General features: G+C 44.6%; 1 protein-coding gene across 1 annotated transcript in view; it reads right to left on the reverse strand.

The window, feature by feature from the left end:
- Positions 1 to 566: 566 nt before the first annotated feature.
- PASD1 (PAS domain containing repressor 1) overlaps positions 567 to 16128 on the reverse strand; it is a 61817-nt gene continuing 46255 nt past the window's right edge. The window contains exons 8-15 of the mRNA XM_059385931.1: positions 15670 to 15748; positions 10627 to 10753; positions 7782 to 8185; positions 5000 to 5200; positions 4477 to 4674; positions 3832 to 4127; positions 2355 to 2601; positions 567 to 707 (exon numbers count right to left, since the gene is read on the reverse strand). Coding sequence (XP_059241914.1) covers positions 567 to 707; positions 2355 to 2601; positions 3832 to 4127; positions 4477 to 4674; positions 5000 to 5200; positions 7782 to 8185; positions 10627 to 10753; positions 15670 to 15748 — 1693 coding nt within the window. The remainder of the gene's footprint in view (positions 708 to 2354; positions 2602 to 3831; positions 4128 to 4476; positions 4675 to 4999; positions 5201 to 7781; positions 8186 to 10626; positions 10754 to 15669; positions 15749 to 16128) is intronic.

The raw sequence follows: 16128 nt of genomic DNA on the forward strand, positions 1-16128 counted from the left end.
GTACCATTTCTGGGTTCCAAAAGACCAATCATATAAGTTCACAGAGAGTTGCAATGAAAGATATTTATTAAGCACTGGAGCTGTGATTTAGTACAAAGCACCTGTGTTCCTCTGATTTCAGCTTTCCACCATTGGAATTCTGTTCCCTGTGATTTCCCCAGCATGACTGTGGCTTAAGACAAAACAGCTTCCTACCAGATTATAAACCATGCTGGAAAATGTTTCTCAGCAGAAAACAAAAACAAAAACAAAAAACGGTATTTGAACTTGAGTAGACTCTGCAGCCTGCTCACCCCTAGTAGAACAGGTGTGTGCAAGGCCAGGCAAGAAGGTAAGGGACAGCGGTCTCCTGCTGGGGCCTGGCTGCTGTCACACATCAGCACACTGGAGATCACGGGCTGCCTCTTCCAAGAAATGGGTTGTGCTCGACAATCCCAAACAGAACTTATCAGGAAAGAAAAGAAAATATCCACCTCCCCCTCCCCAACCCCTACTCCAGGGGACTCTGTGAGCCTTGGAGGTCCCCTGGCCATGCAGGCCTCATTGGCCTGTCTGTCCCTCTTCTCTCAAGGTTCAGTATGAAAGTATTGCTGGTGCTGGTTCTCGTCTGAGCTAGACTGCTCGGCAGACATAAAATAGCTGATATGGTCTGGTGAGTATTCTTCAGGGTTCTGGAAAGCCTCGGGGTTTGCCTGAGGAGCTGACACCTGCCAAGAAAAAGGTGGACAAGGTGAAACTTTCCCTCTAGTCCAAGTCAGCAAGCTGCTGAGAAGTATGTCTTTGGGACACAGACGTACAAGGCGCTACCAGAAGGTGCAGATGGGGACAATGGGGTTCCTCTCCACTTTTGTCTTCCAACAACATCTTGTCTTAAAGACCAGCAAGAGTTGCCCTGGTCTCCCCCAAAGTTTTCTTCATGCCTAAGACTATGAGGTTCTGTGTCTGGCCCTCCCTAGCCAGGCTTCTCTGCCAGCCATGGCTAGCCAAAGGCTTGGAAGCTCTCTCCCTGGCCCTACCCTTGGACCCTGCTATTATTCTGCTCAACCTAAGTAACTTCCATGCTGAGCCTGATTGCCAGCTAAGGCTGTTGGGTTAATACCTGTGTGGGGTGCTGTTACCTTTCCCATCACATGGCATTCTCCCAACAACCTTCCAGGCATCTTCCCTTTTCCACTTCCTTGGGATGGCTGCTCTGCTCCTAAGGGCCCATCCAGATGGTAGTGCTCTGAGAGCAGACATGATGAAGGGTTTCACCAGAGTTTGCCTTGGGAACTGAACCACAGGGTCCACTGAGCATCTATGTGCTCTTTTCATGTGAGCAGTGCCTCCTGTGGGTCAACTTTCTGGAGGATTGGCAGTCCAGCTGGTCAAGGTGTATATGTCAAAATAACCACACATTTAGCCATTTAAAATTCCAAACTCACTCATTCTGCCTTAACTTACTGGGTTCTTTTTGCCTTGTTGTTGTCATTAGTTTTAAAAAATCAGAGGTTAGGCTCCATTAAGATTTCTGAAGCCAGGGCGCCTGGGTGGCTCAGTGGGTTAAGCCACTGCCTTCGGCTCAGGTCATGATCTCAGGGTCCTGGGATCGAGTCCCGTATCGGGCTCTCTGCTCAGCAGGGAGCCTGCTTCTCTCTCTCTCTCTCTCTCTCTCTCTCTCTCTCTCTCTCTGCCTGTCTCTCCATCTGCTTGTGATATCTCTCTGTCAAATAAATAAATAAAATCTTTAAAAAAAAAAAGATTTCTGAAGCCAGAATCAAAACACCCTTTATAAGATACTGTTAGTCACATTGAGCGTGTTTGGTCCCAAGGGGCCTGCTGAGAGTCTTTCTGGGACCAAACCCAGTAAATGATTTCCATCTGGATCAGCTGCCAACACTGCCCTGGAAATATGACCGTAGCAGATGGTCCCTGAGGTGGGGGTCTTTCCTGGCAAGTATGGAGCTCCCTGTGCATAAACACCAAGCACATTGCACAGTAGGACCCTTGGTTCATTTTTTAGTACAATGAACCACACCCACACGAGGCCCAGGATTTTGCAGCAGAATGAATGATCCACAAGTTCAGAAAGGGGTCTGGGTTAGGGTTAGTTAGGGAAGTTTTTACCTCTGATCGCATTTAAGATCCATGAGGACAGCTCACTTTTTCATGGAAACTTGAAGGGAATCAATTGACTCAGCAGTGTGTGCCGCCGCCATGCGAGTAATTGCTCTCGAATTTACTGAGCTCTGAAGTCTGGCTTTCACACCCAGAGCATACTGCTGTGGTGTGTGCTTTTTGGGGAAGGGGCCTGGCCTCCATGCCAAATGCCCTGACCTAGGCTGGGAAGCATAGGGGAAAGGAAAGGTTTATACCTGGGGCCAGGTAGCTTGGTCCTGCAGGCTGTTCTGCTCACTGGAAGTCCAAGTATTCACTTGGAGGTAAAGGTGATGCTGTGAATCTGGTGGCTGTCGCCAAAGCTGGATATAATCCTGCGGGGTCTCCAGAGTGACTAAGCTGGAGTCAGAATGTATGGGAGACTGAGGAAAGCTGGTAGAAGCAACTGTGTCAGAGCCCGGGCTATATACCATGGACACCTTCTGCTGCTCCTCAGGAACAAAACTGAAAAAAACATGTTATAGTGACATGGGTCTGGGACCCATGACCCAGGAGCCATTGCCTTGTTCTTTGGTAGGTGCTTATGGCACAACTGGTTCTGGTGGCTAAATCAGGATTCATGGGTTTGTATCCTCACCTTGCCCAAAGAAGATTCCATTTGCCAAAGTCAGGTGAATGTAAAGACTGAGGTGAATTAGTCTTTTGGCTCCAGTGGTTTTATTTGTATTACTTGGACAGTCCTGAATATCCCACAATGGTGATCTCTGTGGCCTTGGGCCTCTGTCACTTTACCCATCCAAAGTCAGGGACATGCCCTTTGTTTCTGTTTGGGGCTGCCGGGCTAGTTCCTCCCTGCAAATCCAGTGCTGTCTCTACAAGAGCCCCCTTTATCTTGGGTAAATAGGGACTTCTGAATCTGTACTTCCTACAGCCTCCTCAAGTGGATTCTGATGATCAGGCCTGTGGGGAACGTGGCACTAACCCACCCACCAGACATATCAGGGTCACTGACTCTACAGGGGAGGCCCAGAAGGAAATCTGGAGAGCTCTGGGAAGCCTGCTCAGAGAGCTGGCATTCGCTCAAAATTATTTACTAGGCACCAAGCATGTGCTCTACAACCCCTTCACTGCTGAGCAGAGCCTTCTCTTTCTGGCATTTGGGACCACAGACTTATTACTGAGCAGAAAATGTGTTCATGTCCTCATACAGCCTCCGAGAACTTAGTTCTTCTGGGAGCTTAGCCCCTTGGTATCCAATGGACATGTAGCAACTGTTTCACACCCACTTCCCTCACATAGATTATCACTTCTCTGGAGACCCCTTCTTCTGGTCTGCTATGATCACCAGATTACAGTGGAGTGGGAGAAGAAAGCTGGGAGCTCTGGAGTCACTCAGCTATGGGCACATAAGACTTTGCTCTAGACATCCCGTGCGGTAAGACTGCGCTTGGGGGGGTGGAGCCAAGCGATTTCAAGATCTGCCAGTTCCCTAGCTTATCTAGGCCTCCTATTTTCACAGTCTCCTCCGTTCTACCAGCACATGCTTGGCCACACACTGCGCATGTAGAGGCAGGGGTCTGGAAGCCACAGAGCAAGGTGAGTGGGAGCACACTGCTTTTGATGAGGGGGGTTGGGTGCCCTGTGGGTAAGTCACTCATGGGCTCAGGCACAGTGTCTGGCCATAAGGGGAAAGCAGGGACTTCTGCACTTACCACTGTTCCATGCACTTCTTACCTAGGGCTGTCATCTTCCTCGTCCCGCAGAGTATCGCCTTGATAGCAGCCAGAGGGCTGTTGTCCAGCTGCTAACTGGACAGGAACGATGGGCTGGGTGTGCATGAACGTCATGTGGTCCTCACAGAGGGGCACAGCTACGCTGGCCCGGCCTGGCAGGTATATCTGCAGATTCTGCCTTCCCACCACGGTGCTCGGCGGCTGGGGCTGCTCCTGCATCTGCTGCTCTGACAGAAGCTGGTCCTGTGCCTGTTGCAACGGCTGCTGCAGGAATGGGTCCTGCCCCTCCAGCAGTGGCTTCAGAAGGAGAGACGAAAGAACCTCAGTGCCCCCAAGAGTCCCCCAGAAGCCAACTGAACAGCCCTCCTCCATTCTCCTAGAGCAGATGACAGCAGCCCGGTGCCTGCGGGTGTGGTCAGGGTGATGTCTATGTGTTTATCCGGGCACAAGGCGCTGCCATCCGGGATGCACATATGTGTGCCTGGGAACGAGTGTCTGGGTCTACCTCGCCAAGAATTTTTATCTCAGGCAAGTGAACCACAGCCAACTGATTAGGCATCAACCCCTCAGGAGAATCAGGTGAGCCCCGGTGTTTATGACAATAAAATCTCCTTTCATCTCCCCAGTTGAAACAGGCTTTCCGTACCTGGTTGGAGTCATCACAAGTCTCCTCCAGCTCCTCCGAGAATTTGAAAGAGCAGGGTGAACATGAACCACAGGAAAGGCTGATCTCCTCGAGGTCTGGGAGGGACTCCTTCATTTGCTCAGTGCGTTGTTTCTTGAGCACTGGCTCCAAAGACTGGAACTCAGGATGGTCAAGGTGGTGTGAGATGGTTGGCTGCATCTGGAAGGACACAGTATCATGGAGGTCTTATTCAGAGGCCACACCTTTCCTCAGGGAACAGGACATGCCTGGGACAGAGTGGGACAGGGCCCCCGGGAAACCTTGGCTATATAGGATCTGTGTCTGCCACCGCCAGAGCCTGACTGGGCTGATCTCAGCCAGTACAGCCAAAAGATAGCACAGGCAAAAGTCCCTGCTGAGGACCACTCCAAATGCCCCACTGCCACCCTGGAGCAGCTGCTCTCCCTCCTAGCAGACCCCGGTGACTGACTGCTTGACAACTGTCAAGGTCTCTTTTTACCTCTCCCTTCTGCCACTTACTTACTTGGAACTGGCCTCTGACCTGAAAGGTAGAATCCTGTATTCTCTGAAGCTGTTCCTTCATCATTTCCAGTGCATCCCACTGGCTTCGGATGTCAGCCTGCAGCATCCGTGTCCGCTCTTCCAGCTGCTCCGTGAACTTTTTCATCAGCTCCAGCTCCCGCTTGTTGATATATGACATAATTGATGGCGGTAGTTGTATTGACTGTGGGGAGGAATTGCTTGTGGCTCACAGATAGGGACACCGGGGTCTCCAAATCCTACCAGACTTTTATTGCCAAGTCTGCAAAGACTGAGAATGAGAATGATTCCTGCACCCCCAATTTCCTTCATGACTAGAAAGTCTGAAGAAATGGCTAAAGAATCCAAGAATTCAAGATCAGAAATGGATCATGGGAATCATGCAGTCTGATTTTTTCCCTCAAAATATAAAACCATGGAATTGGCCCCAAAGTGTGAAGCAAAGACCTGCCAATATCCTTAGTGAGAGAGTCAGACTCAGTGGGCCATCATATCACAGACAAGGCACGTGGGAAACGTCTATCAGATACCCCATTAGCAATGGGTGAGAAGAAGAAGTTCAAATGGCGCTTCCTTTGTTCCAGGCACTCCTCTAAGCACTTGCAAAGAAATTCATGGATCTGACCTTCACAACGTCCTAGAAAGTACATATCTTCCACACACAGTTACAGTAGAGATAACAGGGGCCTGAAACAGACCAGAGGCAGGAGACATAGAGAGGAAGGGACACATGTGAAAGAAATTAAGTGGACACAGCTTCTTAAGTGACTGGCTGAGGGTGGAAGGAAGAGGCAGGGTTCTTGGGAAAGAACTATCTGTGGAAGCTATTATTTGCCTTGATCTGGGTTGGTACTGTGTGCATAAACAAGATGAGAGAGCCACAGTCCCAATATTAATGATGAGGAGGCACACATACATGCAACCGCTAGAGAACAAAAACAAGAGTCTATTCTATCGTATACTGTGGCTAATGGAAGAGCATAGCTGAGTTATTAAAAACAGAGCAAAAAACACGCAAGCTGCTTTTCTCGCTTGTAATAAAAAATTCTGTGAATTTTTAAGCCAGTGAAAATTGCCCAATTGTCCTTCTTTTGTTGTAAACTATGTAGATATTCATATAAAAAAGGAGGTATTCATTAAGCAAATAAATAAATGAATAAATAAAATACTCTAAACTAGGGATTAGCAGCCACAGACCCTACAGGTTATCACATTCAAATCCCCATTCTCCAAGCAGGAACTTCTCTCTGCTGTCCCTGGCAGATGAGCTACCAAGCTTGTCTCACACCTCTCCACTGAAGGGAAGGGAGGACACCACCTGGGGAAGGGACCTGACGCATCTGAGAATGGCTTTCTTGAGGGGAGCGGAAAGCTGCCTGCCCTGAGCTGCTAGATCTCCATCCTAGTTTAATGCACTGGAGACTCGCTTCTGCTTCAGGAGCACGACAGCTGTGCAGCTACTTGGAGCAGGCTTTCCTGTCCCTTGCCCATCTCCCTTCTCCAGTGCCTTCCACGGTGACTAACTTCCACTACTGAACTACTGACAACATGACATTTTACAGCCTCTCTCCATCCTGGGCTCTAGCTTCTGGATATACTCCAGTCTGTCAATCCATGGTACCCCACATAAGTCCAATACGCTACCACATGCAGGGCTGTACTACCCACACTCATTGCTGCTTATTCTGACTATTGTAAACAAAAGTCACATTTAAAGTTTAGTTATGACTTTATTCAAAGCAGAAGAGAAACTTGTCAATGGGAAAGGGGAACCACAGCTTTTTGGCAAATAAAGACATAAATAAAGACAATATGGATTGCTATGGAAATGTTTTTTAAATTGTTCAAAAAATTTTCACAGCAGTCTAGAAATCCCTGCAAGGCAAGCAGACCATTTCGAGGTCAAGAAACTGAGGCTCAGGGATGTAGCAAGGTCAAGGCTGGGGCCAGATTCAAACAACTGTCTTCTAGCCCTCAGTTCTTTTGATTATAAAAGAGGGAGGGACTCAAAAAAAAAAAAAAAAGAGGGAGGGACTCATCTTAGGCTTTGTAATTAATGTACACAATTGCACATAACAGACCATAAATTCATTATCTTGCCTTCTAATCCTGATTTTAATAATCCTGCTATTATAAAAGATGATTTTCCAAATCTGTGATTATGTACACAAATTTGTAGATAGAAGAGCAACAGAGTAGTAAATCCAACTGCACTGATTTGACCTCGAACCTTACTCGGGTGCTGACATTTGAAGGTTGGATACAACAAGCATTCTGGAAGGCATGTTTCTAAACTAAACAAACAAACAAACAAACAAACAAAAAACGACAACAACAACAACAAAAAACCTCCGTTGGAGAAACCTAGCTCGTGGTGGGGAGGTGTTGGCATGGTAGCCAGGAAAGTCATCTTCCCTAGATGGTTAGCATCCCCTTCCAGGTGATAAGGAATACAGCTCTTGAAAATACTGCCTTTTCTTAGTAGATAAGCTGCCTATTTGGCCCAAACTTTCTCTCAAACCCATAGTGTCTTCACATATTTCACATTAAGAGGATAACAGAGATTTTGTCTTTCTTAACCTCCCACCTCCCTGTTTGCTAGGGTCCTCTGGACTCCCAGCTGCATCTGAAAATGCAGTATGACAGAAAGAGTGATAATAAAGGGATTTTTTCTACAAAGCAAACTTGAACACAAGAGTGCAGATTCAGGGCTTTGCAGGGTTAGTGGTCCAGACAAATATGTGGAGCAAGACTCCGAGAGGTACCTCATCACTGATGCCAGCAGCTGCACTGGAGGGTGAGCTAGCCTCCTGCTCAGCCTGGTCCGCCTGGTCCTCCTGCTCCACTCGGTCCAGCTGTTTGTCCTCCTCCACCTGGTCCAGCTGCCCCTCCTGCTCCAGCTCCTCTATCTGCTCCACCTGCTCCACCTCTTCCTCTTCATCTACTTGTCCCACCTCATCCACCTCATCCATCTGCTCCATCCGGTCCACCTCTTCCAGCTCGTCCTCCAGTTGTACCTCATCCACATCAGACACCTGTTCCACCGCCGGCTGGAATTCAAAGCTCTGCAAAGATGATGCAACTGAAGAAGAAAGCCCAGTGGAACGCGTGACCAAGAAAGCAGAAGTACCAACATTATCAGCAAGATTTACAGATTTCTCTTTGTTGCCTTTATAAGTCATAAAAACAGGAGAGTCCAGCGTTGTTCCATGTTCAGGATTAGATGTGCCAGGTACCAAGAGTAATTCAGAACATTCCTTAAAAATGTGTTCATATTTGAAAATAAAGAAAAAGGAAGGAGTGTCTCACTTTACCTCCACCCACCCAAGTGTAAATGGCTAGGTACCCAAACCATTCGTGTTGAGTGTCTTTTCATCATGAAATTCTTCTGGCCATGCTTCTGGAAATTTGGTACCTTCCAACTGATAATACCAAATCAAACATAATCATAAATCTCTTCCCAAAATGTACGTTTCCCAGAATGTGGAGATCTCTGGAGTGCTCTGGAAGTACTGATGGAGGTGTTGAGAAATGACTCTCCTTCAAAAAAGCAAGCTGGACATTATTTGAAGAATACAAAAGGGCAGGGCGCCTGGGTGGCTCAGTGGGTTAAGCCTCTGCCTTCAGCTTGGGTCATGGTCTCAGAGTCCTGGGATCAAGCCCCGCATCGGGCTCTCTGCTCAGCGGGGAGCCTGCTTCCCTCTCTCTCTCTCTGCCTGTCTCTCTGCCTATTTGTGATCTCTGTCTGTCAAATAAATAAATAATCTTTAAAAAAAAAAAAAGACTACAAAAGGGCAGAGTCATTTTGGAAAATAGTTTGGCAGTTTCTTTCACACATGCTTCCCATAGGACCCAGTTGTCCAGCTCCCAGGAATTTAACCAAGTCAATTAAATGTTTGTATCCACACCAAAAAACCTCTATGCAAATGGTTATAGTAGCTTTATATATAGTCACTGAAAAACATGGAAACAACTCAGAAGTCCTTCTGCAGATGAGTGGATTTGTAAACAAATAACTGTGGTACATGCACAAGGTGCAGTACTACTAAGCAAGGAAAGAGGAATGAACCACTGATTCATGCAACATGGATGACTCTAGGACGCATTTCACTAACAAAGCCAGACCAAAAAGGTGAGAGACTGCATGATTCTGTTATTTACGTGACATTCTGGAAAAAGGAAACCAGAGACCAAATACAGACCAATGGTTGCCAGAGAATGAGGGACGGAGCTGGAGTTCAAAGACAACACAAAGGAATCTGGGGATGGCAGAACTGTTCTGTCTGGTACTGTGGTGGCAGATACAGGACTCCTTGCCTTTGTCAAGCCCACAGGAGCATACATCCCAAGGAGTGAACTTTACTGTGTGCAAATTCAAAACTAAATTTTTCCTTACACATTTCAGAAATCACAATCATGGGTTCACGGACTTCCCCCCCGCCCCAATCAATTGTTTTGGAAAGATTTTTTTTAACAAAATTTGAGATTGGCAGCCATAATGCAAGAGTTGTTAGCTAGCTATTAAAAATAGAAGTATTAGTTAGTTAGCTATCAGTTTAGTTAGATATTAGGTTAGTTATTAGTTAGCTATTAGGTTAGCTAGCTATTTAAAAATTAATTCTATATATAAAGATTCCACAATGCAAAGACTCCATGCTAGGGTCAGCAAATTAGAGGTCAGGATCTGCATTAAGCATCTGGGACCGCCTCAAGTTTTGTATTTTTATACAATTATATTTATGAAATGTCTTTAATATTGAAACTTACATAATAAGTATCTCTGTTTCTAAGAGACTATCCTTTTTGTCCTATACTAAAAATTCTAATAGTACTTTTTTTTTAAAAAAAAAACAAGGGGTTTCCCTCTCCCCCAGTGGGGGAGTCATTTTGGTCTTGCCCATTTTACATTCTTACAGTGATATCAAGGAGACCAAAAGTACTAAGAAGGCATATGACATTTGGAAAATGATTGACTCTACCTTCCTAAATATCAACGAGACAAATAACTATTCCTTCTTTTTCTCTAAAAAATCAAGTTCTGGGGCACCTGGGTGGCTCAGTGGGTTAAGTCTCTTCCTTCGGCTCAGGTCTTGATCTCAGGGTCCTGGGATTGAGCCCCGCATCAGACTCTCTGCTCAGCAGGGAGCCTGCTTCCCCCCCAACCCCGCCTGCCTCCCTGCCTACTTGTGATCTCTCTCGGTTAAATAAATAAATAAAAATCTTTAAAAAATATATAAAAATTAAAAAAAAGGGGGGGGGGTTTCTTTGGACTGCAACCACTGCGGCATAGCAGTGAAGATTGAGAAAGGACAAAGAGATGAGATGCTACTCCTCCAAGGGCTGAGCTCTAGCACCAATCTTTAGAAGATGAAATGTTAATGGGACAGAATAATACCATTCCCAAGCACTTGAACCATTGATGAGATATTCACTTTCATCACTCTCAAATCATCATCTCAAAAAAACTTACAGAAGATGAAATAAGTTCAGTCTTGTGATTTTTGCATCATTATGAACAGAACATTCTCATCCTCTGAAAAAACAAGAACTACCCTGTGGGCCACAGTTTTTGTTCTGATAATCCCTATCCACACATCCAAATGTACTTACCTGGTGATGCCAGTATGCTTTCCAGGGACGATGTGCTGGAATCATAAGATGTATCAGATTCTATCCTAATTACATGATCAGACTCTTGGGGGCCATACTGCTCAACTGTTCCAATATCAACTTGATCCTGGGAATTTCCAAATGAGGAGAATATGACATTTCAATTTGGATACAGATACATAAACAACAGGAAACACAGGCAGAACACAAACCATCATGAAACATGTCCTTGAAAAATATTGCTGGAAGGGAATAAGCAGTGATTATAGGTGCCACATGCTATACTCTGACAAAACTGAGAAAATAAACACAGTACAGATGCACTAAAAGCATAAGCCTAAGAAAACTGTGTGTCACTCAAAGGCTGTGGCAGAAGAAAAGGAAAAAAAAAAGGAGAAAAGAAAAAAAAAAGAACCACCTTTCCCAGGTGTTGGTAGGATGCTAACCCGGCCATGGGAGAAGGGCACTGCCACCAGAGGGCCTGCCAGATGGAGGCTACTAAACAGCTGCTTCACGTCTTCAATGTAGGTTGAAGTCAGAAGTATTATTACCAAAAAACATCTTTACTATAGTTGCACAGAGATGGAAATGGCTCTGGAGAGCTTCTAGTGCAACCTCCCCCCTTTGATAGTGTCAAAGAAGACAAGGTCACACAGCAGGGCAGCAGCAGAGAGACAGAGAGAGTCCAAGGACTTCAAACCCAGTGCTCTCTTCCCTAACCCTGGTGCCTCAATTGAAGCCATTTGCTGCTTTAAATTGTACACGTCATATTCTGAGTTTAGTGATCCTTTATGACTAGATCCTTTTTGAACAGTTTGCAGCTCACTGCTCATATGAAATACAAGTACCTGATTTAGCACAGGAATCTTTTACATTTCTGCTGAAAATTTTAGTGCCTCGGCTGTGTTTTATTTTGTTTTTGTTTCTTTTTTTCAGCCTGGATTAAGACATAGACCCATGCCAATTTTTCTACAAAGGAACCTGTTTGTTGGAACATACTGGCCTGGATCAAATCCCAGCATTTGAACTTCAGGATACTGCGCAACCTCCCCATTCAAGCGCACTATGTTTTGTACTCCTTAAAAGAAGCGATATGTTGCTGGGGATGTAACAATCTTTTCATTATTGAGACAGAAATTCTGGTGAGATGGTATTCAATAAGATTCAATAAGATGGGATATGACCTTTTTCCCCAGTCTTTTTCCTTCTGCTTTTTATCATAGTCATATATCAATTTAGTCTTTAGTTCCTTGCTTCTTGGATATTTCAGTAGAAATGTGTATCCTCGGGTATTGATTAAGATGTCCATTTTTTGTGTGTTCATATGTTTTATTTAGCCTATCCACATAAATTCACTAAGCTTAAATAAACTTAAAATGACAAAATCATGTGTACCAGTGGTTAATTGGCCTGGGGCGGGGTTGGGGGGGAACAAAGCAAATAAACTATTTCAGAAAAAAAAAAAAAAAAGATACCAGTGAAGGGGAGCAGATTTGCCACCTGGAAACTTGCTGTGGCAACTGCAGGGCTTATCTAATTGTTTCCCATCTCTTAGGAGTCCCTGTCCTTTGTTGCCTAATGACTGACCATTTTCTTGAAAACTATTATTTCATACATTTTTGTCATGGGGGCAGGAAAGTTAAATCCGGTCCTTAGTCATGCCATCTTGATTAGAAGCAGAAGTTTCTCAATTCCGTGAAATATCATACAGTTACTGAAATGATTAAAATTGGCAGACTGAGACTGAATGGGAATAAGCAAAAATAAATAGCAATTGTGCCATAGTGGTGGGGTTATGGGTTTCTTTAAAAGAAATTCCATTACATGTTATAATTACTTAGGTTTTATAAGTTTATGAAGTGAGAATTTTTAAGGCCAACTTTCCCCAAGACACACTAAATTGAAAGATTCTGGGTGTTCACACATTACACACTGCAGATCCTAGGTGAGTATTTATGGACTGATGAAGTCAGGCTGTCAGCAGCATAGACACTGGAATGATGGCCAGAGTTCTATGGATGTCTTGGCCTCTTTTCCTAGAATAACAGCAATTAGTTTGTGCGTAAACAGAGCACTGCTCTGGTTAAATTAGCTTTTTTCTACCTAATTTCAACCATTTCATTCTTTCTTGAACAGAATGTTAGCAGATGTGCTGTCCTCAGAAAGTTTCATCTACATACAAGTAGCTTATTACCCTTTACGTTTCTTCTGACTGGTCTAAGAATTAAATTAACATTAGACAGATTAATAGAAAAAAATCAAACATGGATACCTCCTGTATCACGGGAGAGATCCAGGAAAACTGACTGACTCCCCAAAGTGGCCAAAGCCATCACCTTAAATACCATCTCCAGCTAAAGACAAAAGAAGATGTTGAGACTGGAGAAGTCATTTATGGGAGGTGACCAGGAGAAGCAGAATAATAAGGGTGAGATTGTTATGCAGATCTAAATCATTATCTTCTCCACTGATGAGTTCCCAGATACCTAGAGCAAGAGCCACCTCCAACAAAGGGAGATTTTCCTTATAAATGTAAATGTCTCTTACAAAAGGTTAACTTCTACTCAGTCTTTGGAGCTTCTCCTATGTTTGCACTTCCTTAAAAATATGCAGCTTAAAATAATCTTCATCCCAGGGACGCCTGGGTGGTTCAGTTGGTTAAGCAGCTGCCTTCCGCTCAGGTCATGATCCCAGCGTCCTGGGATCGAGTCCCACATCAGGCTCCTTGCTCGGCAGGGAGTCTGCTTCTCCCTCTGCCTCTGCCTGCCATTCTGTCTGCCTGTGCTCGCTCTCTCCCACCCCCCTCTGATAAATAAATAAAATCTTTTTTAAAAAGTTAAAAAAAAATAATAATCTTTATCCCAGAGACAAATTTTGGAGTGGCAAATTCTGGTCTCCTACAATGAGCAATAGTTGGAAAATGCAATATAAAAATATAAAATCAGCCCTTTGTATTTAAAAACATAGGTGTGTTTCCTACGTTAGAGAAGAGCTTAAACAGTACAAATACCTACTGTCTGCACAGTCCCAGAAACACACAAAGCTTTTCAGACAAAACCACATGCAGGCCCGAAAACTGAAGTGAAAATCCACCCACCCAGCCTATCTATACTGCTCTTGGAATCCCTTTACGTTACATTTGGAGCGTGCTATAAAAATGACACAGTGCTGTGACATACAATACTCTTCGGTGCATCTAATAGGTATGAGCGCCTACTATGTGTGGCAAACCTTGTTCAAGATATTTCGGGATACGCTGATGAACAGGACAGCCCCTGTTCTCACAGAAGCTCTGTTCTATTGCAGGAATACAGAATATACACTGATAAATGAAGTTACATCCAGATGAGAGAGCCTGGCACATGACCACTCCCCTTTTCCTGACAGGAAACAGAGGCTCTCCACTGGCAAATGACTTTCCCCAGGTCACAACACTGATAAATGGCCAAATTAGGAATTGACCCTTATATTTTGAAGTCTCAGGCCATCTTTCTCTCTGAAGCACCACCACCACAGCTGTGTAACAGGCACCCAGGGCTTGGCAGGTAAGGTGGAGCACCATCCCCGGGGACAGTTTTCTGGGAGGCTTTTTCTGTTCTGTGCCTTTTTTTCTTGCAGTTTGATCCTTTCTCCCAGACTAGAGTTTCAGATCACTGAACGCAGATCCAGGTTTCATATTTCTATTAATGTGCATCCCTCTAAGATTTTCTCTAGTGACATCCAGTAAATAGATAAATGGATGAAACGTTCAGTGGCTTAGGAAAATGATGGGGGCAATCTAGACGATTTGGGGCTTGGGTTCTGCCCATGAAGGGATGATGCCAGCTCATGAGGCTACCCCACATGAGGCTACTGCAGCAGGCACATCAGTAAACTTCTTCCTTTTTGAAATGTATTCACAGGTCAAAAAAGACCTTGAACAATGGCATAAAGCTTAGCTTAATTAAAAAAAAAAAATACTACAGGGACCATACCAAGTGTTGGGGGCCAAGAACAGGCGTCTCTAAGGAGGGCCACTTTGGTATGAAGTTTATTTTGAGTTAAAAAAGCAATCAAAACTCAGCAGATTCAGGAAAAACTCTACCTGCCAGACAACTGCCTACAATAATTTAGGTAGAGGCCCTGCTGCATGAAGAGAGTTATCACCATGTACCATTATACCATGAACTAGGAATGGTGGACAGGGAGAAACCTAGCAGTGCCTGACTGATCAAAGTCCTCTCTGTGTCCCACTGTTACTGAGGGGCCCATCAAGCAATTGTTTACCAGACATTTAGTCTTTCTCATTCTTCCTGAGGACTGCATTCCTTCTCTTTGAAATCCCAGACCCCCTACCCCCTTTTCCTTAGTTCAGAATGACATATATACCTCATGCTGCATGACTTCTTTGAAATCTCCATGCCTGTGTAGGTTCCCTCCATGTACACTATTAAATTTTATTTTCTCCCATTAACGTAGCTCTATTTTCAACTTTTTGAGGAACCTCCACACTGTTTTCCAAAGTGACTGCACCAACTCGCATTCCCACCAATGGTGTTAGAGGATTGTCTCATGTCAATGTGATCCTTAGTCTGGTTAGAGGGGCTTGAAGGGGACAGGATATTCTTGCTCCCCAGTGTGAGCATGGTAGTTGACGGTTCCCAATAAGAAATGGCTACAGGGGGGCACCTGGTTGGCTTGGTGGGTTAAGCGTCTGTCTTCAGCTCAGGTCATGATCCCAGGATCCTGGAAATGAGGCCCATGTCATGCTCCCTGCTTGGTGGGTGGGAAACCTGCTTCTCCCTTTCCCACTTCCCTTGCTTGTGTTCCCTCCCCTCCCTGTCTGTCTGTCAAATCAATGAATAAAATCTTTAAAAGAAAAGAAAAGAAATGGCTACAAAATGGCAGCTGTGGAATCCCAATCAAGTGCTATGCCCACATGGGATACTTCTCAAAATGAAAACTTTTTTCTATTGGGAACACACAGTAACTAAGGAGTCAATACTACAAGGAGAAGGATCCATCCATTTACCCTATAACTCTCTTATGCTCTTATGTACATACCTCTGAGGCAGCAGCAACAGCAGCAGCAGATTCAGCACAAAGCAATTCCATTCTAGAACTTCTCTTTTGGCCCTGGCTTCTGTAAAGAGATGAACAGAAAAATGGTAAGCACATCTCACTTGCCATTTAAATCTAAATTTTCTACTGTACGGTAAAAATAAGGTTCAAATAAGAACAAATATCTGAGGGATGCCTGGGTAGCCCAGTTGGTTAAGAGTCTGCTCAAATCATGATCCAGGGTCCTGGGATTGAGCGCCAGATCGTCGGGCTCTGCTTCTCCCTCTACTCCCCGATTACGCTCTCTGTTGCCATCTCTCTCTCTCCCCAAAAAATAAAATCTTTTTAAAAAAAAGAACAAATATTTATTTTTCTTTTTTTTAAATTTTTTTATTTTTTATAAACATATATTTTTATCCCCAGGGGTACAGGTCTGTGAATCACCAGGTTTACACATTTCAC

Source organism: Mustela nigripes, chromosome X (assembly GCF_022355385.1).
Source record: "Mustela nigripes isolate SB6536 chromosome X, MUSNIG.SB6536, whole genome shotgun sequence".
In the NCBI taxonomy this organism is placed as follows: domain Eukaryota; kingdom Metazoa; phylum Chordata; class Mammalia; order Carnivora; family Mustelidae; genus Mustela; species Mustela nigripes.